The 27,333-nt window shown below is 38.3% G+C and overlaps 1 protein-coding gene across 2 annotated transcripts; it reads left to right on the forward strand.

The window, feature by feature from the left end:
- Nucleotides 1-858: 858 nt before the first annotated feature.
- ccdc85a (coiled-coil domain containing 85A) lies at nt 859-27,262 on the forward strand. Of its 2 annotated transcripts, none has more exons than XM_081350664.1 (4): nt 859-1,358; nt 1,876-2,845; nt 24,195-24,252; nt 25,376-27,262. In XM_081350664.1, exons 1-4 carry the CDS (start codon nt 1,119-1,121, stop codon nt 25,389-25,391), a joined length of 1,284 nt encoding a protein of 427 aa, XP_081206790.1. In that variant the 5' UTR covers nt 859-1,118; the 3' UTR covers nt 25,392-27,262. The 2 variants fall into 2 exon arrangements, with proteins under 2 accessions (XP_081206790.1, XP_081206791.1); XM_081350665.1 differs by having other exon boundaries at nt 1,876-2,836.
- Nucleotides 27,263-27,333: the final 71 nt, after the last annotated feature.

Here is a 27,333-nt window from a genome sequence, read left to right on the forward strand (position 1 = left end):
ATATTCTGAAGGCTTTTACTGATGGATTTGTTGATATATCATTCCTATCCTGAGTTACAGGTTTTTCATTTTACACCCCCCCCCCCCTTTTTTTTAAGGCTATTGTCAGTATTCTCTAATTTAGGCCTACTAAAACACAAAATAAGATAACCATAATCCCCTCTGTAGAAGCCCTTTAATCTAATATGTCATCAACAAATAGAACAAAGAATTGTAAACCTGGTCCTTTCCAGTTTCCAGATTTTGTTTTTGGAAATGTATGGAAATGAGCATATATTTAAGTATATAAGGCCTCATTTGCACGTTAAAACATTCATTTACACAAAACTTCTAATCAATTTTTTTCTTATGTTTATGCCAGTAATAAACTGGAGAAGTTTCTCAGTGATATCTTCACCTGTAAGAGGTAAATAAATGAATGAATAAATAAATAAATACAGTCTTTAAGACCATCAAACCAGTCAATAAATTATTTTAAATCTATTATTATTATTATTATTATTATTATTATTATTATTATTATTATTATTATTATTATGTTAAATTTGCAGATCTAAACCATGACTTCAAAATGGTCAACTTGATGTAGACTTGAATTATCACCACCAGGTGGCGCTCAATAACAAAAAGTTAGTTGTCTCCAAAAGAAGGGGGCGTGTAACAGAACAGAGAGAGAGAGAGAGAGAGAGAGAGAGAGAGAGAGAGAGAGAGAGAGAGAGAATCACAACTCAGCCAGTCGAGCAATTTGAGAGGCTGCTGTCACGCACCCCGAGCACAGAAGCGACCGGCCGTGCGTCTTCCTTATGCGCGCGGACAGAAGGCAGGGGTTCAGCACGGCACTGGGCTTGACAGGATGCTGACGGACAGATGGAAACATAGAGACAGAGGGTCCACCCGAACAGCAAGTGCATAAAGGGGAGAAGTATTCGCCGGCACTTTAGGGCTGCATCCCTGTCTTCAGAGGGGACAGCATGGGCAGAACAGTTATCCTTAAAATGGTAGTCACAAAAATTCGATACTAACAAGGGGGAATTCGCGGGAAAGTACCAACGAAGGATTTGATCTGCTTTTCGGTGATTTGTTTTACAGCCTTGCACTTCGATAAGTTGCTCGGGAGAATGGAAAAGCCCATCCAGCCTCAGCTGCAGTCGAGCATATCTAAGAGCGCAGAAGGTCCCTCAGAGGATCTCTCCAAACTCACGGACGAGGAGCTTCTGAAATGGAGCAAGGAGGAGCTGGTTCGCCGGCTCCGCAGATCCGAAACCGAGAAGATGAGCGTTATAGTGGACCACAGCAATCTCATCCGAGAGGTGAACCGCAGGCTTCAGCAGCACCTCAACGAGATACGAGGGCTGAAGGTAAGGCTAGCTTGCATCTTATGTTGACGAAATAAATAAAAGCCACATCGTTTTGGTACTAATCAAACAAAAAGATAGTTTTATTTTAATTATTTATTTAAAAAAAAAAAATTGTGTTTTTGTATAAAATATTTTTATTTTTTAAAAAGCGTCAATCTTACACGTTTACACATGACCTTTCAGCATGTTGTGCAGCTTTAAATATTTTTTTCTTCTAAGATTCATCTCCTGGTACATGCATTCTCTGTGATGGGCATAAAGGTCCACCGGGGTAAAATGCCTCTTGCATGTAATGTTCTCATAGAAGAACATTATGCTACATGGCAACAAAACCACTACAGTAATATTTTTGTAGTATGCAAAAATAAACAAAAAAACAATCAAGTAAGGCCCATTTTGACAACTCAAGTCACAAAAGTATATGTTGAATATACATTAGCGTTGTTTAACTTCACTTTCACCAGTCAGACTTGCTCTGCTTAGACATCAGTGTTGAGTCATAGATTTTTTTTTTCAGGAGGTGAATCAGAAGCTTCAAGAGGACAACCAGGAGCTGCGGGACCTCTGCTGCTTTCTGGATGATGACCGGCAGAAAGGAAAGAAGGTGTCGAGGGAGTGGCAACGCTTGGGCCGCTACAGCGCAGGGATCATGCGTAAGGAGGTGACACTGTACCTGCAGAAGCTGAAAGAGCTGGAGCAGAGGCAGGAGGAAGTAGTGAGGGAGAACCTTGAACTGAGAGAGCTGTGCCTTATGCTGGATGAGGAGAAGGGCTCTGGAGGTACCGGCAGGTCAGCAGGTACTGGGGGACCAGCCGGCTGTAGGAATTCAATCGATAGCCAGAGCAGCCTGTCTCACGCCAGCGGTCCTGGGCCTGGCCTATTAAGAGATGTGGGTGACGGGAGCAGTACCTCCAGCGCGGGCAGCACCGACAGCCCTGACCATCTCACGCATAAGCAGCAGCTGTTGGGCGGCCCGGTTGGAGGCAGTCCTGACCACCTACATAAGCCAGGCTCAGGGGAGGAGGCACCGGGTCCTGAGCATGCAAGCCGCAGACATAGCACCAGCCAGGAGTACGCTGCACACACCTATCCCCAAGTGTGCCGCTCTCGCTGTGGATCCTTCTCCAGTCCGGATCATAAGGGCCTACGGGGTTTCAGTCCAGAGAAACTTGGCAAGAGCCTGTCGAGAGGCAGTCCAGAGCAGTTCTCGAAACACTTGCTGGTGTCCTCTCAGCCGCCTGGCAGCCCGGACCTTTTCCAGAAGCACAGGGCTAGCATGGGAAGTATGTGTGGGAGTCCAGAGCCCAAACAGATTCTATCAGGGACACCGGAACACCTACAGAAGGGACGTGTCATATCTGGGAGCCCAGAGTTGTCGAGGCATCAGCACAGCAAGTTTGGCAGCCCCGGCCGAGAGGTGGCACAGAAGAGGCCGGGCGTAGAAGAGATGTCCCCTCATCACCGGAGCATCTATAGCGGTATGAACGGTGGGTCCGACTGGAGCCTGCTCTAGCACCCACAGAGAGATATGGAGTGCCAATTGAATGCACATGCAGAGGGGATAGTCATCCTTCATTCTGGAGCACACAAAGCCCCAATTCCCAGCCAGGCACTAAACCATCCCATTCAGCCAGCCATGATCTGCATTTAGTCTAGTTTTACTTTGCTCAGTTCAGGAAAGGCAATGGCCAGATAGAACGGGGGCTTTAGTGTCTGGCTAGAGCAGAACATCTCATCTCTGGTAAAGGTCGGTGGTGTCCAGTCTTGGTCCTCTTGGGCCATGATTTTAACAGGCTTTAGCTACCTCCTATCAATCAGCCTCTGTACCTGTGCCTCCGAAGCCATTTTTTTATGCTCTGGAACCCAGCTGAGGGAACACTGTAATCAATCAATCAAAGACCAAAATACTCAGAGGCCCAACAAAAGCCAGAAGACACTGCTGCCCAGCAGGACCAGGAGTGGACACCATTGTACTTGCCATATGCACGCAGGTGAGTGGAGTGGCATAGTGTATGAGTCAGCAGCACTTGAGGAGGAGCAGTGTTGAGGAAAGGCCCATTGTTTTTATGTTACCATGAGTACATCTCTCTTTTTAAATTCTTATTTTATTAACTAGAAATGATTTTAGTTTCAATTTGTTTTAATTCTACTTTCTTGCATCCAGATTCGAATTGCAATTCTGCATCCTGTTTGCTGTCTTAATTCAAATTCAGGATTTGAATTGCGATTTTAAATGCATTCTCAATTAAATTCTGAATGGTGCCCACCCAGGTGCTTAAGCTGAATGCTGCAACCCACAAATGCTCTTGAATTACAGAATTACACCCACACCCACACACACACACACACACACACACACACGTACATCTTACTCACCCAGAATACAGTTTTTCATCTCCGACAGTAAGTTTTATACAGCTACATGCACCCAGCGGAAGGCTTATAAACACCACATATTCTTGCACACACACACACACACACACACACACACACACACACACACACACACACACACACACACACACACACACACACACACACACACACACACACACACACACACACACACCACATGCTGCTGGTACAGATCTCAGCTGGCTCTTGTCACTCTTGTTAATTTTTGTAGCATCAACTTGGTGATGTTGCTCGTAGTTTCTGTTGGATTTATTTTCGCGTTCTGAAAATTCAAAATTTGTATGCAGTATGTGAACAGTGAAGTTTGTTTTACAGAAAAAAATATGCACTTGTGCAGTCCTTGTTAATTCAACCCATGGTGTTGGTGCCGTTAGTAGCTATCCATCCAACTATTTTTAAGCGCATTTTGGCATATCGCATAAAAAAACCACTGGAGGGAAATGCAAAGATGCACATAAATTCTAAAATATGCACTCAATAATGTTTTTAATGCGATTCGAAAACATGAGCATGACCTACGATGGCAACACTTTTCTAGAATAAATTCCTTGATGCACATAACTGGACCAACCAGCAGATCGATCTCGTTGCACAGCATCTAAAATGCTGCTTTGATCATTCTGTAATGCTTGAGCAAAGTCTGTTGTTAAAGTTGTTCTGTATAATTCCCTCCCAGAAACACCTCACACGATTGCATTCACAAACACCAGGCATCTGAATGCAAGTTAACATGACAGCATTTATTGTGTTTCATTTGCGCGCTCTGAGCCATAAGTAATACTAAAATTATTATATACAGTGGCTTCTACTGCAGCAACTTCCATTTTTCTTAGTGATATTTAGCGCCAGTTTATCAGAAATTGACTATTTTGTTCTCTTCGACTCGCTGGATGGAAACAGTGCTTTATTCGCAAATGTTTTATGCGATATTCCAAATATGCGCACAAGTTAAATTCCTAACTTTGGATAGAAACATAGCTAGTGTCTTGCTTTTCTGTTTGAGCTACCTTATGCTAATCGAAGTTATTGCATCCTATTAGAATTACACTTTACTACATTACTGAGATACAAAGAAAAAATGTTGTGAATCCTCATGGTGTGAATTAAAAATTTAATACAAATTTGCATTAAATAGATAGTTGGTAGCTTTGTGAGCAGATGCTGACATATCACAAAAGCTGCAGTGTACATTATTGGAGGACAAACCATGTTAATGTGTGCAGAATAAAAGAGGGGAATATCAGACTCTCCTCCTGATGTGTAGCATTCTCTCCAACCTTATTCTGCTAATGATTTCTTGGAGGAGAAGTGCTGAGCTGTGCAGCTTGCCAAGGCCATGGGACACTACCTGAAGCTGTTTGCTGTTTACCTTGCACTGCATTTAATAGGAAAATAACAGCTGCTAATTAACACCTGAGTTCACTGACCTAAATGGATGCTCTGAGGATCTCAAACTAGAAACAGCACTGCTATACTCACAAAGGATGGTTCGGAATGTGACATTTTGATTTATAGATTGTACAAAAGCTTGGCAATAGAATTATTTAAGTATTCTTCCTGGCAGATGGATGGTTGATTTATTTTAGAAGCTACATTTACCTTATTTCCTGTGGTTTGTTTCCACTCTGAGCGCACAAAGGCCTTGTATACAAGCTTGGTACCGGACAGCCTGTACTGAGATCCATCCTGCTGCTGATTTACCTCTTTTGACACCACTAACTAACAGAGAGAGAATAAGCTATTGTATTATCTCTCTTTCTCTTTCTTTCCTTTCAATCATTCACTGTTCTTGTGCTCTTTAGTTATTTCTTCAGACCAAAACTCTCTTTTCCTAATAATGCAGATCCAATTAAATTTTTCCACTGATGCTCTGGGTTGGTGCATACCCTCAGTTTTGCTTACTGGTCCAGATCCTTTAGAACTTGCATTTCAGTAGAGATTCACAATCCCCAGTGTGTCTAATTAGTCATAAATACACATTTAAAAAAAAAAAAAAAGCATTTGGTTAGTGAATAAAAAAATAAAATAATGTACACTCTTCATGGAGCTGCGTTCTTTACCAAAACCACATGCTCACATTCTGAGCAGGGAATTACAGTTTATCCCTGTTGGCCGTGGCCAGTCAGCCTGGATTATCCCTTAAGAAGGTTTTGACGGTCAGATTTCTCTTTTCTCCTCCCTTTCTGGGGTGCGTCCTGCAGTCAACAGTAACTCTGATGTTTTTGGCTTTGACTGAACCAGCCTCTCTAGCTGACATGAGGTGGTCTGTATCTATACATTCAGAGAGGTTCTGGTGTAGGCCACTTGTTGGCATCATGATATTCAGTGAATTACACAACAAATCTAATTTAAAAATAGGTTTGTGAATGTTTAAAAAGCATATTTTATTTCTCCTGGTGCAGTTCAAACCCAGTGCAACATAAAACGCTGCCATTCTGTTTTCAGATTTATGAAGGAAACTCTTTTCATGTAAATGCAAAGTCTGGTTTGTCATTCTGTCAAGAGCTGGGATAAAAGCAGAAATTAAACAATGTTATCTCCCTTAGGTTAATTTCTAATGATTTTTTGATTACTAGACATATTAAACTTGTATCAGTAACATGACAGCTGCAAGCAGTCTGATTTAAGAGTTTAAAGAGAAACTTTAGGTGTTCTGGGAAGGACTTAAGTTATTTGCCTTTAAATGCCTAAAAATTGAAAACTTAGAACTTCAAGCAAAGTATTCAGGTTTTAACACTTACATGTAAAGGCAGTGCAGCAGCAGCACTTTGACAGTTGCTTGACAAACAATACAATCTCATAAGAACCATAATTGCCTTTTTATTTATAAACTTACTTGGATTACAGAAGTTACTTTAATTTCAGAGAAAGTTACAAACAAGGTTTAAAGGCACAGTTCATCCAAAAATGAAAGTCAGTCATAATTTACTGTACTCACCGTCATGACGTTCCGAACATTTAATTATTTTGCAGAACACAAATAGAAAATATTTTAAAGAATGTAATTTAGACAACAGAGTCAGAGTCCAAAATGCACATTGGACCCTAATAAGTTTTATTGAACGTAGATTTTTTTCTTTGTTTTCCACTGAAGAAAGAAAGTCATAAATGTCTTGGAATGACATGAATAAATGATGACAGAATTTTCATTTTTGGGTGAACTATCTTTTAAGTTCGTTTTCTGAGCACTTTCTTCTCCGCTTGCTTCATTTCTGCATAATTTGTTGAGCCACCACAGTGAAGTACATTTTAAAACGGCCCGACCCGGTGATCTCTCAAACATAGGACACTGCATTTGACCTTGATTGACCTCTCCGGAGCTCTACAACCTGTAGTTATCCTATAAATCTGCTTCATTTGGGGTTTCTGCCCAAGTGTTCCTCAGGGCCCGATGTTGAGAAATCATACTGTCCATCAATCAGACCGTCCGTTGATGCTATGTGTAAATAATGAATAATGCTGTAGCTCAGCTGCATTTGCATTTGTAATGTGACACAGAACAAGCACTGCTGGCTGTTCACGCTTTGCGGGCTTTCGTCGTAGTTCCAGGCTGATGTGGTGGTACAAGGCTTTGGCTCTTTGCAGTAATTTAATTTGCAATCTGAGGAATACATTTCTAATTGCTTGCCTTGACATTTAAGTTGAATTTAATTTATTTGCCTTTCATTTCTCAAGAGATAAAGGCCCTGGCGATTGCGGCTGGCATCAGACGGCTGTTTTCTGCTCTCTTGCTGGGGAGCCAGAGGTTGTATAACAGTTAGGAAACAGTTCTCAGAAGCCTGGTACTAAATTAAATCTACTCAGCTCTTTGTGACCTGGCCAATGACTGATCTTGAATGCTCAGCCATAATTAATGACTGTCTGCTTGTTTTATAGTTTAATGAAAAATTCTAATCCCGCTAAGCTGCGTTCTAAACACAGCAATTTAGACCCCCTGTGATCACCGTGTGCGGTTGCTAATTCCATAATCTATTCGTTGTCATGCAGACTTCGGCACACAGTAATTCCTATGTACTGTACGCTGTGTAGAAAATTAAGCTGATGAGACGAGTTCTTGGGGTAAATAGGTGAACACACTTGTAGAAGTGGAGAGCTACAGTGTTTATCGATCCCTCATTAGTGCACGAGTGAGCAATTGATTCAGGCTTTCTGCTACTGCAACGTGGGGGAAAAAACATTGCATTTAAGATAAACGGATTACATTGTAGAACAGGTGCAAGGTTTAAAAATGATATCTGTCAAAGTAAGTCACTAAAATAACTGCATTTTTCACAGCATGTGAATAAACACTAGACTCTATAATACCACATAGCCATTAACTTGATATATTAAACACGGTATAGGTCAGTCTATAGGTCACGGTATTGATTGCCAGTGATTTTTTTTTTGTTCAGGATAGGGGCATTTTTTTTCAAAAAGTCAATCAGAGTTAATGGTTTAAGATAATTTATTAGTATCTTGGGTCTTTTTTTAGTGCCCCAATATTACCCATGTCTAGAATTTTTAAACTCTTTTCTAAAATAAGTGGTAATGTTTTTATATTTTTACCCCGAGGAGTCTCTGAACCATTTGGACTTGTATTTTGAAACCGCTGTATTTTGTCCTGGAAATATTGAATACTTCTAGGGGGCTAAAAATATGAAAATTTTACAATCTGCAAGAAACATTTTACAGACCTTATTTTTAGGGTATCAACAGCAAATAAGCAAGCTATGATCAAAATTGGGTCAAAATCAGCTTTAGCGACTGTCTGATCTGATATGACATTGTCTGACCCTTATATTCACACTATCATATGTAATCCACATGCAAACTCAAACAGTCGAGCTTGACGCTAACAATGCTAAGTTAATGGGTTTGAAATGTACTGTATAAACTGTTAAAATACCTTACCTTGAATGAAAGTAACTCGCTTTGGATAAAAGTGTCTGCCAAATGTATAATTGAAACTGAAATGAGTGCTGAACTTCTCCTTTTTTTTAAAAAACACAATGCACAGAACAATACATACTGCATTTGTTACCTCCTACAGTTTAAAATACCTTCTCGGTTTCTAATAGTCTGGTATTTGCTGCTAGATTAATCATTTTGACAATATTCATTTTTTTGCATCAGTAGAGTATTGTTTACTTCCACAATGTCCTTCAGACAGGCTGCTAAAGCAACTTTTTTGTCCATTTCCCTGAGATCTTACTTATGCATTAATCTTTAGATCTGAAAGAAAAATGTAAATGAGTATTAAACTCAATGCCACCTTACATAGCATATGTAGTTACCATTTACATCTATTGTGCTATCCTAACAGAGGCCTCTGTAAAAAAAAACTAAGACTGTATAAGACAGTGAGTGTCTTTGTTCAGGACACTTTGTCAGCTTCAATTCTTGGCTATTGCTGCCCATATCTTACAACAATAGTTTAATTAATCTCTGTGAAAATTATATACATTATTCATCTCAAATTATAGCCCTTGATCTTTCTCATTCTCTGGAAGATATTCAAGTTTTCCTACAAAAGCCTTGTGTTCCTAAATGATCCCAGTGCCATCTCTACCAATACTAGCCTCTGTGCTGCCCGGTAACATGGACGGATTATGTAAGATATTAGGAATTCATGCTGAGAGGGCCACATTCAGCCCGCTTTCTACCTAGAACCCCTGTTTATTTTCCTGCTGGCTCAAGGCGTAAGTGAGAAACCATTGATTGCTACCTCAGAAAGAGGGAACATGAGGGCTTGCAGCGGTCAGGGTCCCTGCAGAGCATTTACCCAATCTACAGATCTCTTTCATGGGCTCATAGCCATATTTAACCTAGCATTATGTTCTCTAAAGAAGTAGAAGAAAAATACATGCAGACAGGGAGAGGTTTACTTTCATTGGAAATGCTGCAGAAATGGGATATCATTCTAGGAGAAATCAATATCAGGTTAATGGGAAGGTGTTCACACACGTCTTTATGATGGTCTGTTGACCTTTGGGAGTGACATAAGAGTGTACTAGTGGCTGTTGTTTGTGTGTAGGTGTGAATTAGTAGTTCAAGTCACTGCGAGTTTAGGTATGTAGTAATCCAAGTGTAATCCAAAACAACAATGGACCCCATTGACTTTCAATATGGGGAATGAATAAATTAATTCATATTATTATTATACTGAAAAAAGTATCTATAAATTATAAAATAAAAAAAGATTTATTCATTTTGTCCTTCAATTTATGCAATATAATTTACTTTGTTAACTCATCTTGTTTTTAGAATGCTTTGATAGTTTTACTGGAATTTTTTTTGTAATGGTGGTGAGTATACTTACACATTTAATGCATTTAAGCAGTTCAAAAGTTTGGGTCAGTAAAAGCTTTTTTTTTCATGTTTTTGAATAAAAACATAAAATAAAAAATTAATATGATGTTTTTTTGAACTTTATATTTATCAAAAAGTCAATGGATAAAAAATACATCATAGTTTCCACAATAATACAGCACAACTGTTATAAACATTGATGATAATAAGAGATGTTTCTGGAGCACCAAATCAGTATATCAGAGTGATTCCTGAAGGATCAGTTGACTCTGAAGACTGGCGTAATGGATACTGAAAATAGAGATAGTAATATATCTTGAAATAGAAATAGTTATTTTAAATTTTACAATATTACAGTTTTTACTGCATTTTGATCAAATAAATTATGGTGAAAATAAGAAATGTAAAAAATATATAAAAAATTCGACCCCAAACTTTTGAACGGTAATGTACATACATTTTTATTAGTCCAGGCAGTCTTTGGGAACTAAATCCATGGTTTTGCTGTAGCTATATAAAAGAAATGCTCAGGAAGGGAAGGACAGTATGATATAAAATAAACATTAGTAGTAATGTATTAGCAAGCTGGGTCAGACTAACTGTCAACTCGAAACTGCATGATATATGATGACCTGCTAATGGATAAAACCTTTTAAAATTTTAGTGTTAGCATGAATACTCAAGGTACATGACAATGAAGTCTAAAATACCATGGAGAAAGCTATTTGTTAACATTCCCATTTATGTCAGTGACCAGCTACATGCTGAATATCTACTTTGTGTGTCACTGTATTAACTCTGTTCCACTTTACTCTCATTATATCTCATGGCTCTCGTCTCACACTGCTCAGGATGAGCACAATAGCTCGGTCAGGCAAGAGGCAAATGCTCAACTTTACAAATCTCAACCTTCTCACAGTCACACACTCTAAGCGAAGCACAGCAACACATTCAATTTTAATATGTCACACATATCTCCAACAGCACTATAGGTCATTCCTCAGCCTGGCTCTGGGCTTAAGCTCAGGTACGCCTGTGCATTAATGCGGTGCTGATAGCAACTATCCAGAACTGTGACATGAAATATAGCAGACATGGCAAAATGTAAGCCCTTTCAAGAAAACATCCACTCTAATATGTAATATTTGTGATTTATATAAAAAAAAAATATTCTGTAAGAATTCTTTAGAATATCTGTCACTAAAGAAAGATGCTTTTTGGAGTCCAAAACCTGGAACCAAGCTTATTAGTTTAACCATTCTGGTTGATTACATTTAGTTGACCAGCATTAACCTGCCTGAAGTAATAATACAAACTTTTTAGTACGTATGCTAACATTAGCATTTGTAGCAGCTAGGTTTGTTAGTAAGTCAACCACTGTCAATGTGGGAAATATATGGACTTTATCACGGATATCTAGCATGAGTTTTAGTATGCACGTTTATGTTTTAATGCTGACTGGAGGTTTTGTGTACTGTGTTATGGGCAAGAACAGACTGCTGTGCTATATAAGTGAAAAGTGAGAGATGGATTGAGACAGAGAATCAGGGAGAGAGGTGAAACTCTTTTTCATGGTGAAAGCGCTGCACTTTTGCTCTTGGCTCGTACAGCCGTGTCACATTTCTAAGCATAGGCAGAAAAAGACTGTAGGACACTCATGTATCAGCTTCAGAAAGCAGCATGCTGCTTATGCTTTCAGTGGTGAAAGAACACCAACTTTAACCTCTTGAAGCTATTACATATTTTTTTCCTTTGGGCTGACTGTGTAAATACAGGACATGTGCAACTTGATGTTCAACAACTGAATCACAGAATAGATCGACACAATGACAAGAACAACTTTGACTTAAGCCCTATTCGCACTGGATTAGTATTATCTGGGGACCTCGTGTGATTTAGAAATTACCCCCCCACTTCTGAATTTCGTGTGGCGCATTCGCACGGGATAAGCGAAGCCTGTGATTTTATTCAAATTTACTGACTTATCTCCCGGATATGATATCAACAGGCTATTGCTTGGAAATGTCTTGTCTTTATTATAGGTCTAGCTGTATGATATATCATAAAAACAGAAGAATGTTCCTTACCGCATGCTGCTAGTCATTCATCTCCATCTAATCATTCTTTTTGTTTTTGCTCTTCTGATGGTTTTCAGCTTTCTCTTTCTTTAAATTGTATAGTTGTGTGGTGTGAGCGATATGACCCAGCACCCAAAATACTATCAAACCACTCCAACTCCAACAAGCAGCCTCCATTCTTCGCGAAAGATGGATAAAAAACCGCACAGGAAACAAAAACCTTGAAAAAATTATAAACGACCCCGCCAAATCACAGAGATGCCAATTCGCACGGGACTAATATTATCACAGGACCTCGTTGTTTGGCGAAATATGGTAGGTCATTTGCGGGGGAATTTTTACTTTACAAATTACAGACATGGCCGATTCGCACAGGATTAAGATTACAGACAACCTCCGCAATTATTACAAATGACAAGAGGTCACCAGGTGATACTTATCCCGTGCAAATAGGGCTATACAGTACAAGGCCTAAAGTGATAGTTCATCCAAATTTTTTTTAATTGTCTTTAGACATTCCAAACCTGTAAGACTTTCTTTCTTATGTGGAACACAACCTATATTTAAAAAAAAGAAAGATTGTCTCTGTGATTTTTTTTGTTTTGTTGTACATACAGTGAAAGTCAATAGGGTCCAATGTTGTTTGTGAGGAAATGATGACAACTTTGCACAACTTTGCCGCTAATGTGGGGTTTCAGTGTAATAAAAGACTAAACTAAAGGTCTTTCAGCCTTATTTAAGGTCTCTGTATTCAATGTGACGCAAGGCAGCAGTTCATTTCAGCTTGTGAGTCATATTACGCAACCATCCTGAGTTATGTGTGCAAATAAATTAGTATACTGTATTTTCTTTTTTCTTCTCCTCCTAGGATACTGCAGTGTGGCAAGGCTACACTTTGTTTCCAATCTTTAGAAAATCCACTCAGATTAAATCAATCACTGTGATTCAACAGTGCACACACATGCAGGTAACTTTAACAGAAGCAATGGAAGCTGGAAGAGACTGGCTTTCACAGAAAAACACAGCTCAGAGGCACAGTAAGGCGACAGGCCATTGCTTTCCATCTCTCCATCCACACACAGACAATAAAAGAGCCTTTAGACAAAATGAAATTGGCCAACAGAGCCAGGTAATTGGTAAGGCCATTAAAATTAATGAAATTTATATGCAGATGAGAGAGGTAATACTCAGGGAGGAACCTCAAACCATGCAGTGCTCTCTGTGGGAGGAGGGCAGTGTGTGCAGGCAGCTAACTGTGGGTATTTATGGACTCCCTTCAGCGTAAACAGTGTGCTATTGCGCGCTTTATAAATCATCTGAATGCATGACCTGACATGCATTTTGAAATTCATAATGTGCTGACGGAGTTTGGAAAATACAGCCACACTAAATGACCCCTTTTTCAATTTATGCTCATAAATATTTCATCATATCAGGGAATTACAATCTTCAAAACCAGAGGAAGAGATGGATGGATGGATGGAGATATACATACAAAACAGCCCTGTGTGAGAAGTGTTGAAGGGTTATTTGGACTCTATTTCAAAACCTTGCGAGGTGACGACATGTGCAGCATTATAAGGCATCATTAGTGGAATCCCAGAATGCACTGCAACAAGTCAGAGAGGAAAAAAGATGGCTGACGATTCAAGAGAATTTGAATATGAACATATATTTCATTCAATTCTTAGAAATGTAGATTCAAATAGTTTAGTTTAATTATTTTACCCAATATTGCTATGTATTATTATGCTTTTTAGAGTATTATGTCATTATTTTAGCAACAAGCTAATGTCAATGTTGCTGCTAGTGCTTTTCAAATCAGTCACTTATTATGTTTATTGATGGTTAAGAGGCAGTCCTAGGCTACCCTGGTAATCCAGAGTTCTCGCGAGAGCACAAGTTGAATTTGCTCAGCGAGTTACTCTGGTGTCGAGTAATGATGCTCATTAAACATGCCCCTCGATCTGAGCTGCACCAATCACATCGGGTTATCTGATATAGGCGGGCCAGAGGCAAGCTAAACAGATGACGACAGCGCTGTGACGTCGAAGTCATTAGTAATCATTGCAAGATGGCTATGGATGAATACCAGTTGTTTGAAACGGCTTTGGCCGCTACAATGACCGAGTTATACTTGGCTTTTTATCTAAAAGAGGAACAGAAGGCGCCGCTCGAATCGTTCCTTTGCAAGAAGGACGTTTTTGCTGTTTTGCCGACCAGATACGGTAAAAGTATAATCTACCAGTTAGCTCCGCTGGTAGCTAAGCGTATGGGGTTTATTGTTGTGATTGGTCGTAGTGTTATCCAATTGCGTGCAGTGAGATTTTCAAAAGCACGCTTGGTGCCGCCCCTCGAGCTGGCCGATTTTCATTAGTCGACGCCAGACCATTAATCTTTCAGATTTAGGTCTGGATTTCCAGGCTAGTCCTAGGCAAGAAACTGAATAAAAATAAATAAATAAAACACTCAAAAAAACAACAACACATGGATATATCCAAATTCTCATGAGTGTACACACTTTCTGAGTATGTACTGAATTCAATTAAGAACTTATTTCTTGACCGCCTGATGAATTATGTTCCTAATGCTTACAGGTGTGTAGTATAAAGACATTCCATTACATACTACATTGATCGCCATATTAGTATTGTCCTTTGACTTATGACAAACTAATAACCACAATAATAATAAACAAGTACAATGGAACCACAATGAACTCAACTTTTCAAATCCAATGGCTCTTTACTCCCTGTCCGTGCTAAAAAAAAAGTAGATGGTCTTTCATCCTAGCCATGCTGAAACGTGCAAAACCCCTCTAAAACCAGTTCAGACAAGCCTGACCAGGCTGGGAGACCAGCAAACCACTATTTGAACACTCTCGGCGCATGTAGTACAATAAACACCCATGGTGACAACACAAGCTTCTTCACACTCATCTACCTACCTTTCTAACTCTAAACATAATCCATAAGCACAGGCAAAATGTTTTACATGCTTAAGGAAAAATTAAAATTCTGTCATCACTTACTCGCTTGTTTCAGACCCACATTACTTTATTTTTTTGTGGAATACAAACATTTCATGCAATTGATATGAATAATGACTTGAGCATTCAAAATAAAAATAATGTCCATAATATGACTTGTCTTTTGAATCATTTTTGAGTTAGATTTTTTTAGTGAATTGCTTGATGCAGTTACCAAAATGGTCTTGAAGTGAAAATTTTTGACTGATGGGTTTTTGGGAGAACAATCAATTCATTTAATATTACTGTTATCCGTCTTTGCTCGACAGATCAGATTAACTAATACGCTTTCAACATTCTCCTCACAAAAGCCCAGAGAAGGTAAAATGGCTAGTTTAAAATGGCTTCCACTTGATTTCAGAGTGCCTCAAATTAACCATAAAATTCATTGAGAAAATGAAGCACTTGAAAATGTACAGAGAAATATGTCATTTTGTGTGATTTTAGACTGTGCAGATGGTCTTTAGGGGATGAAGAGTAACAGGTTTTTGGTTATCTGAGGTGTCATTTTTTTAAGTACAGTATGTGCTTAAGCTCTATTGGGGACACACACAGTATTTATGGAAAATTTGAATTGCTGCTGTGTTTTGTGATGAACACTGGTGCTTCAGGGAAATTGCTTCTAGAAGCTGGGTCAGTAGATCAAGCCCACCCCCCCACCAGTGTGTGAGTGTGTATGTGTCAGAAAATGTGTTGTATTTCAAACCTCTGTTTGCCATTTGTAGGGCAATTTTAGACCTTAAAAGGGATTTTGAACAACTATGAGAAAAGGTTCTCCTCAGGGAAGATGCTCTCTTATTAGGAGAGTGTGTTCCTGTGTGGTGCAGACACCGACTGTCTTCACTCTAAATTGTTATTATTAGGGAAAGTACATCTAGGGAAAGTACACCCCCCTCCCTCTCCAAATTGTGATTTAATCTCTTAACTGACCTGATTTCCTTGATGGCTTCCCATTGTCTCATATTCAGGCACAAACACTGTGCGGAGGGCATCACAATATTAAAAAAGAGTCACGCAGATGCGCTTATAAAAATTGTCCTCTTTTGCCTGTAGGAAATTGGTGAGGTCAGCGAGGTCCGGATTTCAGATTTATTTGCAAAAAAGCTCATTAAAGATTGACCTTGTCCAGTGGGGAGTATAGGGTGACCGGACGATCCCGGCAGAGGTGGGAAGTTGTGGCTCATTGTCATTCATCTCTCGTAAAGGGCAGTATGGATCACAGTGCGTTTAAGATAGCGATCAGGTTTTTCTCCCAGAACATCCTGTAAAGTAGGCCAACAGGCTATTCCTCCTCCTCTCATTAGCTTTTCACTTTGAAGTCAATCCACTCCTATTATGTTTTTTTTTTTAAGAGTGTTTAATGCATTAATATTTATGTGCTCCTCAAACCTGATTCTGAACTCCTGACTGTTTCCATTGCATCTAACATAAAAATGACTCTTGTTCACAAAGTATTACCTACTATGGTACAGTATAGGCTATGGTTTACTGAGAACCCCTTTTATAAGCTTAACTATATTGATAAATGTGTCCTGAAAGTCACCTTGGGCTATTTTTTTGGAATACAGTTGCTCGGCTCGATAATGATACTGCACATAATATGCAGAGTACTGAGTGTGTGTGTTGATCAATTCAGACGTAGTCGTATTGTCTGCTGTCTCCTTGAAATCGCCGTATGGTCTCTACAAAGAAAATTGCTTCCATGATTGGTAATGAATGATGACTATGGTGTGTGTGTGTGTGTGTGTGAGAGAGAGAGAGAGTTCTTTGAACAACAGAATAGCGTGTCTGCTCTGAGGACATCAAAGACAGTCACTTCTCCTTTTGCTTCCGTTTCATCATTTCTCCATTCAACCAGTAACAAACAGGCCAAAGGTCCAGTGGACTGATGTGAAGCATATTGTTCCTGTATGCTTATTGTCAAAAGGCTACTTTATCCTTTCTGACACTCTCCGCTCTGCCTCCGTTCACTGGTCTGAAAGGTTTAGGCTTTTCTTTGTCAGCAGAGAGCATAAGCCTTGAGTCCAACCAATATGACTCTGGAGAGATAATAAAATTATACGGTATGCCACTAGACAATCTCATCTTAAACTCGAAGCATCTAGCTGTCAAGAAATGCGAGAAAATATATACATGTCGGCCTAAAATATGAGCAAACTATACGTCCCATACTTCTTTCTAAGAGACTGGGAGATATTGATTTGTGTTTGCTACACTGCCTCTCATGGGAATATTCATTCTGTTCTCATTTTAAACTCAAAGGCCAGACAGCAGTGGACTAGCGCTGATGATAAGAGAGTTAGAGAGATGGCTGATGGGATTGTTTAATGAGAGGCCCAGCAGCTGACCTTGTGAAGGGCAGCAGGGAAGCCTTGTTCTGACTGATTACACTAGAAATGAGGAGAAAAACAAGAAGAGGAAAGAAAGAAATCTAGAAAGAAACTGAATCAATAATTGATTGCTTAAGATGACAATACACATCACTGAATCAGCCTCAATTTAACATGCAAGTACTGTACATATTGTAGATGCACACACGTGTAACTGGGCACATGTACAGTCAGTTAAAGGTCCCGTTGCATGCGATTCCATGTTTCAAACTTTAGTTAGTGTGTAATGTTGCTGTTAGAGCATAAATAATATCTGTAAAATTATAAAGCTCAAAGTTCAATGCCAAGCGAGATATTTTATTTAACAGAAGTTGACTACAAAAAACGGCTTGATTCGACTACACCCCTCTACTTCCTGCATTAGTGACATCACCAGAACCGTTTCTTGACTAACCTCCGCCCACAGGAATGCTCCCTCAACTCTACTGGCTACTTGCGCACTTCTTATAACTTAGCCTACTGTGTTTACTCAGCTCTTACGGTGATTTTCTGAAGTAAAACTGACGCTTCATCTTTTGTGTGATGTACAATAAACTTTATTAAACTCATCAGTACATGTTTGATCATCATTCAGACAGCAGACTTTTAGGCTATTAATAAATAATGGATACATAGCTTACAAGCAGATGACAAATACGTTATAATAACCGTAATTAAACTACTAAACTATACCTGTTTCATCTCTATACAGCAATCTGACTCTGTAGGCATTATTGTCCGACTCCGGGTCGAACTGAACACCGTTACTGAGAGTTTCTGATATTATCATCATTCCGTGAGATGAATTTTTCCTGACAGACTGAGTGCGAGCTCATGAAGCTCCGCCCCCTGTGTCGTCCAGCAGCAGCTCATTTGCATTTAAAGGGCACACACTGAAACGTCTCGTTTTTCTGAGCCCCAAAAAATGTCAATTTAAACATGCTGTAAAAAATTATCTGTTAGGTATTTTGAGCTCAAACTTCACATACACACTCTGGGGACATCAGAGACTTATTTTACATCTTGTGAAAAGGGGCATAGAACGGGACCTTTAAAAGTGAGTATCAATGTTCTGTCTGCATCTCCTGCTGGAGCACACCTGCTCCTCCCATTTTAATGAAGATTCTACCGTAGTGCTGCTCAGACATCGCAAATACATTCCCAGACCAACACTGCGCTGCTCATTACTGTGCTTGCAAGGAGCCATTGTATTGAAATTGTATTGTATTGTATTGTATTGTATTGTCCTTTATCTTTTTGTAGTTCAGGAGTCTTGTTCACAGTGGACAAAAACAAATAAAAAAGTTGTTGCCTTCAATTTTTAAGTACAATCAACTTGAACGTTTAAGTCAAAAGTTTCAACTTAAATTACATTAAACATACTTAAAAAAAATGAGTTGAATCTTGTATAACATAAAAGAAGTTAAAAATTATATATACAGTATATAAATTAAAGTACATTTTATACATCAGTTGTCTCTCTATCCACAAATGGGATGGGATCTACACTGTTGTAGATTTCAGTCTTTCTATTTATGATTGTTATAAACTTTATACTTAACTAAATATATATTAAATATATATATATTTACAAATATATATTTGTGATTTGCGTCACGTGTTGCTTCTCATGTACCTGACAGTAAACAACACATCATAACGGTTTAGTTTAAAGGGGTCATATAATGCCATTTTTGTACAAGCTAATATGATTCTTTAGGGTCTAAATTAAAAGTTTGTTATATACTTTAATTAAAAATTCTCATTAGTATTGTAAGAAAACACTCATTTTACCTGGTCAAAAACAGCTCTGTTTTCAGCACGCCGTTTAAGTGCACGTGTCTTTAAATGATAATGAGCTCTGCTCACCCCGCCCCTCTGTTCTGTGCGTACACCGTAACACAATAACACAATAACCATAACGTGTTGTTCATTATAAACGTGGGATTATGAATTATAGAACGTCGTACATAGAAAACATGCCGTAATGTACCCTGAGTGTAAACAGCCGCATTCATCGTGAAGCGTGCAGCAAGCGATTTGCAAAGATTAATATAAATATTAATATAAAGGTTAATAAAACGTTACACTCACTTCTTCTTTTGGAGGTGCAGCAGGAACACGAATAGTTGGTACCGATCCTTTTTTCAGGAGCAGCTTCTTAGCAAAACCAGCTTTATACTGACCCTCGTTTGTAAAGCAGTCTGGTGTGTGAAATGATTCACGCAAACATGAAAGCATTGACGTTCATCGTGGTGAATATTCCCTTCGAAAACAAACTCAGCCACTGCGTCTTCAGTGGTTCGGATTTAGGAACATCAAAATGACTGCTGTGTTCCTTATTACACCCAAGAACAGAACACCACAACCGCTTAGACGCCATTCTGCTCATAGACAGTTCTCCAGCGTGTCAACAATGACCGCGCCGGTCCGTGCGGACTATGATTGACAGCTCTCTCACGAGCGAGGTCTGTGTTGAAACGCTGCTGTCAATCAACAATCGTGGGAGGGGCGTCGGAACGGCTTGATTTGAGATGGGGGAAAACATAAGAAGATAAAAAAAAAACACTGGATGGATTTTTACTTTAAAGCTGATGTGGCATTTAATTTATGCAGATCAAGTGTGCCGCACAAGTCCAGATGTAAGTTCATGTCTTCGTTTTTTAAAAAAGTTTGGTTTTAGTTTGTTATTTGATGCTATAAAAATATGAGTGTGACGTCATGATTGATTGCTGAGATTCACAGCTTCTCCGAGTGAAGTAATCACTAAGGCACCAACTGTATTTTTTCAGGATTTTCGGGAGGAGTTTTGAGCTTCAACTTTAGTTTCCGATAACTATTTATTTCACACCAACATAATGAGTTGTTCTGCAGTAAAGTGTGCTAACCGATTCTGCGGGAGTGATACCGCGGCTCCAAGATGCAGTGCCATATTTGGACATTGGCGGCTTCACTTTTCTACAATAGAAATTGTAAATAGAATATAGAAAAGATGTAGAAAAAATAGAAAAAATATCGCCCATATTTTTTTACAGTCTTTGATGCAGATCCAAAGCCTTAAACTTAAGCTAACTTAAAAACATTATTTTTTGCTGTCTTAAATGCACTAGTATTTCCTTCAGGAAATGCAAATACAATTTATATGCAAGCGGCATACCCGAGAATTTTTTTTAGTTTATGTTTACATCTTAATGCCTTAATTGAAGAGCAAGGTCACAAACAAGCTAAAAAGGCAGTTCTGTCAATAAAACAAATTCATTGCTGCCTGAGGAAAAGTTTCTACTCCAAACACACCGAACTGAAGTGTGTGCTTATGTGTTTTAAGGACTTTTTCTTTTCTTTAGACCTTTAACATCTTCAAGCTTCTGTGCTTATTATAGACATAATGTTTTACATTCACAAATAACAATTGTACCATAAAACATCTCTGCTTACTACCAGTATTTGTGTGTGTGTCTCAGGGTAGGGTGTGTTTATGTGTTTGTAAGTGTACAATTTATTGCAGTCATTTGAAGCACCAGAGGGCAGAGTCAGTTTGAACTAAGAGGTGTTTTTGTATAGATATTGACAAATTCAACATGTGCAGAAGAGGGTCAGAGGTTTAAGCACCTTCATTCATCTAATGCGCCGCTGTTCTGCTCCCTTACGCACCATTATAATGTTATTACTTTACACTGATGGAGCCCTGCAAACTATTAGGCTTTAAATAGATCAGGTATTTTCATCAAATGGGAGTTTTTGCTCAGCAGTACTCGGTTTAGGCATGATTTGGGCACATAACTGCATCTTTCTGCAGTAAAATAATTAACTTTCTCAGTTTGTTCCCAAATAAATACTTGTTTAGGTCCTCTGTAGTTCTCAATGTTTCAGAAACCGATCACACTAAAAATTACTTTTCTTCTATATTGTCATACTAATTCTATAACATTGTATTGAACTGAAAGCTGTATTTTTGAGGCAATGTTAGCTCCTTGATTTGATTATACTTATTGATTCTCACTGCAGGCTTGGAAATGATTTGATGTTTATGGTTATGGCTACCCAGCAAAGATATATGAAATACACTTTTAAAGCGGGTATACATAACTGGCCTGGAGAAACCTGTTATTTTTCAAAAGAACATTAAAACGAACACAAAACTCTGCTTTCATTTTAAATCACCCCTTAAGCCGAGGACACACTTAACGACTGTAAGGCCGATTATGAATGTAATTTGATACTTATGACTGATCATGCCCAAAAGCGCCGAGTCAAAGACAGTTGCATTCAGTCGGTATTTAAAATGCTGCAGTCGTTGGAAACAGTCTGTCTGTAAGTGTGTTCAGTTCAGTCTTAGAATGTTTCAGCTAGTCGTTAAGTGTGTCCCCGGCATTAGCGGTCAGTGTTCAGTGAGATATGGCATTAGGTTAGCTTCAAAATGGAAAAAAAAAACCTCAAGGGCATGTATTTAAGAACACATTCAGCAGGGAAAACCAGTAACATCATTTACATTTCTTTTCATTACTCAAAAACTACTACAGATAGACAGTCAGACAGACAGATAGACCGACAGACAGACAGACAGACAGACAGACAGACAGACAGACAGATAGATAGATAGATAGATAGATAGATAGATAGATAGATAGATAGATAGATAGATAGATAGATAGATAGATAGATAGATAGATAGATAGATAGATAGATAGATAGATACAGACAGACAGACAGACAGACAGACTGACTGACTGACTGACTGACAGACATACAGAGATTGATAGAGACAGACAGAAAGACATGTCTCTTGGGATTCAGTGAAGTATTACTGTAATAAGAAAAGTAAATCAATAGAGAAAACCAAATAGCTTTTTGGTTTGACTCTGAAGAAGCTCTTAACCTATTTCTATGTGTGAAGTCTGTATGTGAATATGGAGTTCACATGGATGCAAGAATGAGGTTCCTTAAAGCTTTGTGTGTGTGTGTGTGTGTGTGTGTGTGTGTGTGTGTGTGTGTGTGTGTGTGTGTGTGTGTGTGTGTGTGTGTGTGTGTGTGTGTGTGTGTTTTTGTATGAGGGACAGAGAGAGTCCTTCCACTACAGAAGTGACACTTGACTTAGACAGAAGGTACTTTTCATCAGCAGACACTCAGGGTCACACCTCCTGCTGGTTCAATCACACTGTACGTAACACGGATTAGAGCAGGCTATTCTCTCTTTCACATTGTTTCTCTTTCTCTCCCCCTATCTTTTTATCCTCTCTCTTACGTGTGCATGTCTGTTTGAACATTAAATAGCAGTTTGTTAACAAGACAAAACATTCATGCTATCAAGCCTATCATTTTATCTCCTTATTTATTTCTGAAAAATGCTATCAAATACTTCCACAAACCCATATATTAATTTGGCTCTATGTATACATTTATGCATCCAGCTAATGCTTTGATGCAAAGTGACTTTAAGCTAAGAGTGGATCGATACCAAACTTAGGCATTGGTAAGATACTAGCCTCAGCATCAATGTTAAATCAATATCTTAGGCAACAAATAAACAGACTCGGCCAACTGATCAAAGGAAACTAGGGCCGTCAAAGCATTCGATAATTCAGTGTCAATAATGATAGTAATTCATGGTTAACCTCATTGTTTTATAGTTAACACATCCAGTTCCTTTTTAAAGAAGGGAAACAAAATAAAGTGTTAATTTGGATGACATGTAACCAGTGTTGTTATTGCTAACTGAAACTATTAAAAATGGTGTTCATTCATTGAAACAAAGCTGACAGAAAAATAAAATATGAATACGAAAAGCATCCACATATTAATAAACACTATAATTGTATATAAATAACACTAAAATTACACTGCACGTTGATATTTGTATAAAGACACAGGACAGATAAATATTTCTTTCTCTGAAAGAAACAGTGCTCACACACTCTATATTTCTCAAAATGCATCAAAACATAAAAATACAAAAACTAAACTGCAATGATAACTTTCCTTACACTTTATTATGTTGTCCTTGTTCCAGTGTAATTATACATTTAAATACTGAGTAACAATAATTAACATCATGTATTTACTATAGGGTTAGGGTTTGGTTAGTTGCATGTAATTGTGCTTAATTTACTGTTATTACCATAGTAAATACATGCTATAACAAGCACACTGTAAAATAAAGTGTTACCAGACTTTCCACACATTTTGTCTAAAACAAAGCTTTAAAACATCCCAGTTTGACTCAGTTTTGGTCTGATTCATTAACGTCAAGACCATGTGTGTGGGTTAAAACAGTGCTGCTAACCTCATTTGACACATTGAAACATTGTATTTTCCCTTTTACAATAAATGTCCTGGTGCTGCCCATTTAACCAAACACAAAAAATTTAAATACAAGGTATAACTGAAAATTATATGTTGTCTCATGCCATCTTCACCAAAAAAGCTATGTAAAACAGTCATTTTGGTGGTTATTTGGTCTATAAACAAATGAATAATAATTACCATTATATCTGAGTCAGTGAGTCAGCCCACTATTTTTCTGAGGAACCCAGTGTAGCCTGGAAAGCAATTATTCATGTATTGTTATTAAAGGAGCTGTTATTTTGTTAATAGCACATTTTAAACATCAATATTAAATGAACCATCTAAATGCTCAATATATCCTTTTCCTCTGCAGCCCTGATATCGGCTGGCTGTTGCAGCAGCTCCTGTAGAAGTGTCAGGCTTTGGGACAGGTAAGGTTCACATCTGTACTGTACAGTTTGCATGTTACTAATGCTCAAAAGAGGATTATCATGGCATATGCTGAAGATTCACATGGTTATACATTTGTGTTTGTGTTTACTCTTAGGTTAGTGTAGTATCACTACTGTTTAAAAGTATAGGAGTGTTATCCAAGCATGAATGGCAAGGAAAGCCCTTTATACTTGAGAGCGGCACATTTGAGGTGTTTCTCCCTCATATCTGCTTCAAGGTCTTGATCAATTGTGGCATTTCTTTGTTGTTTTTAGAATCCAGTATTCCCGTAATATTCTCATCATCTGTCCAAACATACCGCGCCTTCTTTATGATCGACTTTTACATATGCCAGGTGACCTGTAAATGCGAAAAAAAAAAAATTTCCATTGGAGTTTTGCGAAATATTCCTTTTTCAAATTGCCTGAAAAACCACCTCATTCGAGCGCAAAAACTTTTTGTGCGATATAGTTTTTACATATCGGACGTGTTTCCATTGGTTGTATTTTCAATTCGCAATTTCAATGTTAAATTTGAAGGGTAATGGAAATGCGGCTACTGAAGACTGGAGTAATGATGCTGGAAATTCAGCTTTGCTATCACAAGAAAATGTAATGAATTACATTTTAAAACAGTTATTTTAAATTGTAATGATATTTCGCAATATTACTGTTTTTACTGTATTTCCGATCAAATAAACAAAGCCTTAGTGAGCATGTGAGACTTCTTTCAAAAACGTTAAAAGTATTTGTGTCTTTTGAATAGTAGTGTGGTTTTATGTTAGTATGAGGCAGTTGTACTGGCTGTGTTCTGCAAGGTATGTGGGGTAACTGACCCTTGATCCAGATGCTCCATCTAACAGAAACTAGCAGAGAAGTTAATATTTAATGAGGCAGCAGATTTAATGGCAGAATAATTCAACCTGAGGGAAAGCATTAGAATAATTTGCCCTCTTCATTTTGCTGAGCACACAAAAGTTTAAACACACACACACACACACACACACACACATAAAAAAACAAAAAAACATGAATGCATACTAAAACACTTCATGTTGCCATTTTATATATAAATATGCAAACTCATATTCCATCCTAATCAACTGTTCATTTTACCCCATAGTTTTGATGCCTCCTGACCTCGACTGGATCTGGATACAGCGCTGGGACCCGGGCCATGAAAAAGGATCCCTGATGCTTTCATTTAACTTGCACTGACAGAAATGGAAGGCGAGGACGAAAAAGTGTGATTGAAGGACAATAACTTTTTTAGAGCAGCCAGTGTCTCTCGTCCCCCTCCCTCACCACGCTGGTTCCTGCTGGTCTCCCAATACAACTTGCAGCCCTGCACAACCGAGGTCTGGAGGAGGGATTCCTTGGGATACAAACAGCTGGGAATAACACGATTGCCAAAAGGATTTCTCAAATGGGAGATTTAATCATCTATCTTTTGCCAACAAAATAGACCTACCTCCTTTGAACGAAAGCAGGTGAAAAAAAAATTTGAAATGGGACTGAGACGCTATGACACAAATTGTTTACAGTCATCACAAAACACACAATCAATCTTCACTGCAAAAAAAAGAAAGAAAATTCATTATTTTGTATTGTTTTCCAGTAAAGAATCTAAACATCCTTTAAACAAAACGGCATTAGATATTTAGATGGGATTCAGAGAATATACTGTACCTATTTTTTTGTTGTTGTAAATTTTTGGTTTTCTTTCTCCTTTCAGAAATTTATTTTAAGCACAAACCTCACTAAATGATATTACATATATGCTTAAAACATCATAAAATATTAAAATTAAACAGTACAAAATAGTATATATATAATTGTACAAAAAATTTGCCTAAATTACACCAGATATTATACAACTTGTTTTAAGGGATTCTGATAGAAGAGATTATAGGGGAGAAAACTTAATTAAAGATATAATCTCTCAAAACAAGTCTTATGCAGTTCTGCTCATTTAAGGATGTCTAGATATATTTTTTACTAAAAAACAATCAGATAAAAATAGTGATTAAAATGATATTTTGCAGTGTGCCAAAATCTTGCACAAGCAGGCAAACACCTATTACCAAGTTGGTCTTATGCCTCTAAGAACAAGGGCATTTCTCAAGATGTGTTAAGGTAAAGAGCAATACTGAATGTCAGTGGCTGGCAGATTTCAAGTTTTAGCCGAAATTTGAATGATAATGACGTCACGTCATATCGATCACTGCCTGGCTTTCAATAAGACCTGCGTGATGACCGTTTATTTATTATGTTGACTATGGCCAAGTGTAAAGTATGGTAGTTAAATGCATAACTATCTATATAGTCGCTAAAGTCAAAGCGGGAGCCCCTCGTGTCTCTCAGTATCCCATTACTGATCTTTTCGTATAGATGCGGTGTTGTGTGATGTGAAAGAAGCACATAGAAAGCTGCTGCTGCACCTGAGACTTGTGTAGCCAGACGCTTTAGGCTTCCATTGTGTCGAGTTCTGTCGCGTCTGGTGTTTCTGCCCTCACTGCTGCCGAAATCAAGCGGCCCAATCACGAAGCTTTTCCAAGCTACACATATCCTGACCATTTCAATGCTTTTTGCAATTGCCAAACCCATTTTATTGTTCACCAATAAAATGGGATTTCTTTTCAATGTCTATCTGTTGATTCAAAAGGCCCTATGGCTCTGTTAGAGCCCACAATTGCTTGGTTTCAGTAGAAAAAGCAAAGCATGCCCTCACATTCTCTGTTTTTGGGCCATGACTGAGAGGTAAAACCACTGGACTATATAAACCATCATGCCTCTCTTCTTACCAGGTATTTCACACTGAACCTCTACTTGCTGAAAGTACAAACCACACACACACGTTCCCTGTATTGTTGCGTTTCATTTGAGAGGACTTCATAGTTTATATTTGTTCCCTCACTGAACGTAGCACACATCGCAAACCATCAATCCTCCTGTATACCGTCAGTGTTAAAAACAGCAAAAGCTACTTGATAAGCTCATTAACCTGTGACTTTTTTTATTTTTGTTGACAGATTATAAAACAGAACAAATATTAATATATAAAAACATTTATGTTTTTAA

Source organism: Scardinius erythrophthalmus (genome assembly GCF_964197995.2).
Source record: "Scardinius erythrophthalmus genome assembly, chromosome: 21".
NCBI classification, from domain to species: domain Eukaryota; kingdom Metazoa; phylum Chordata; class Actinopteri; order Cypriniformes; family Leuciscidae; genus Scardinius; species Scardinius erythrophthalmus.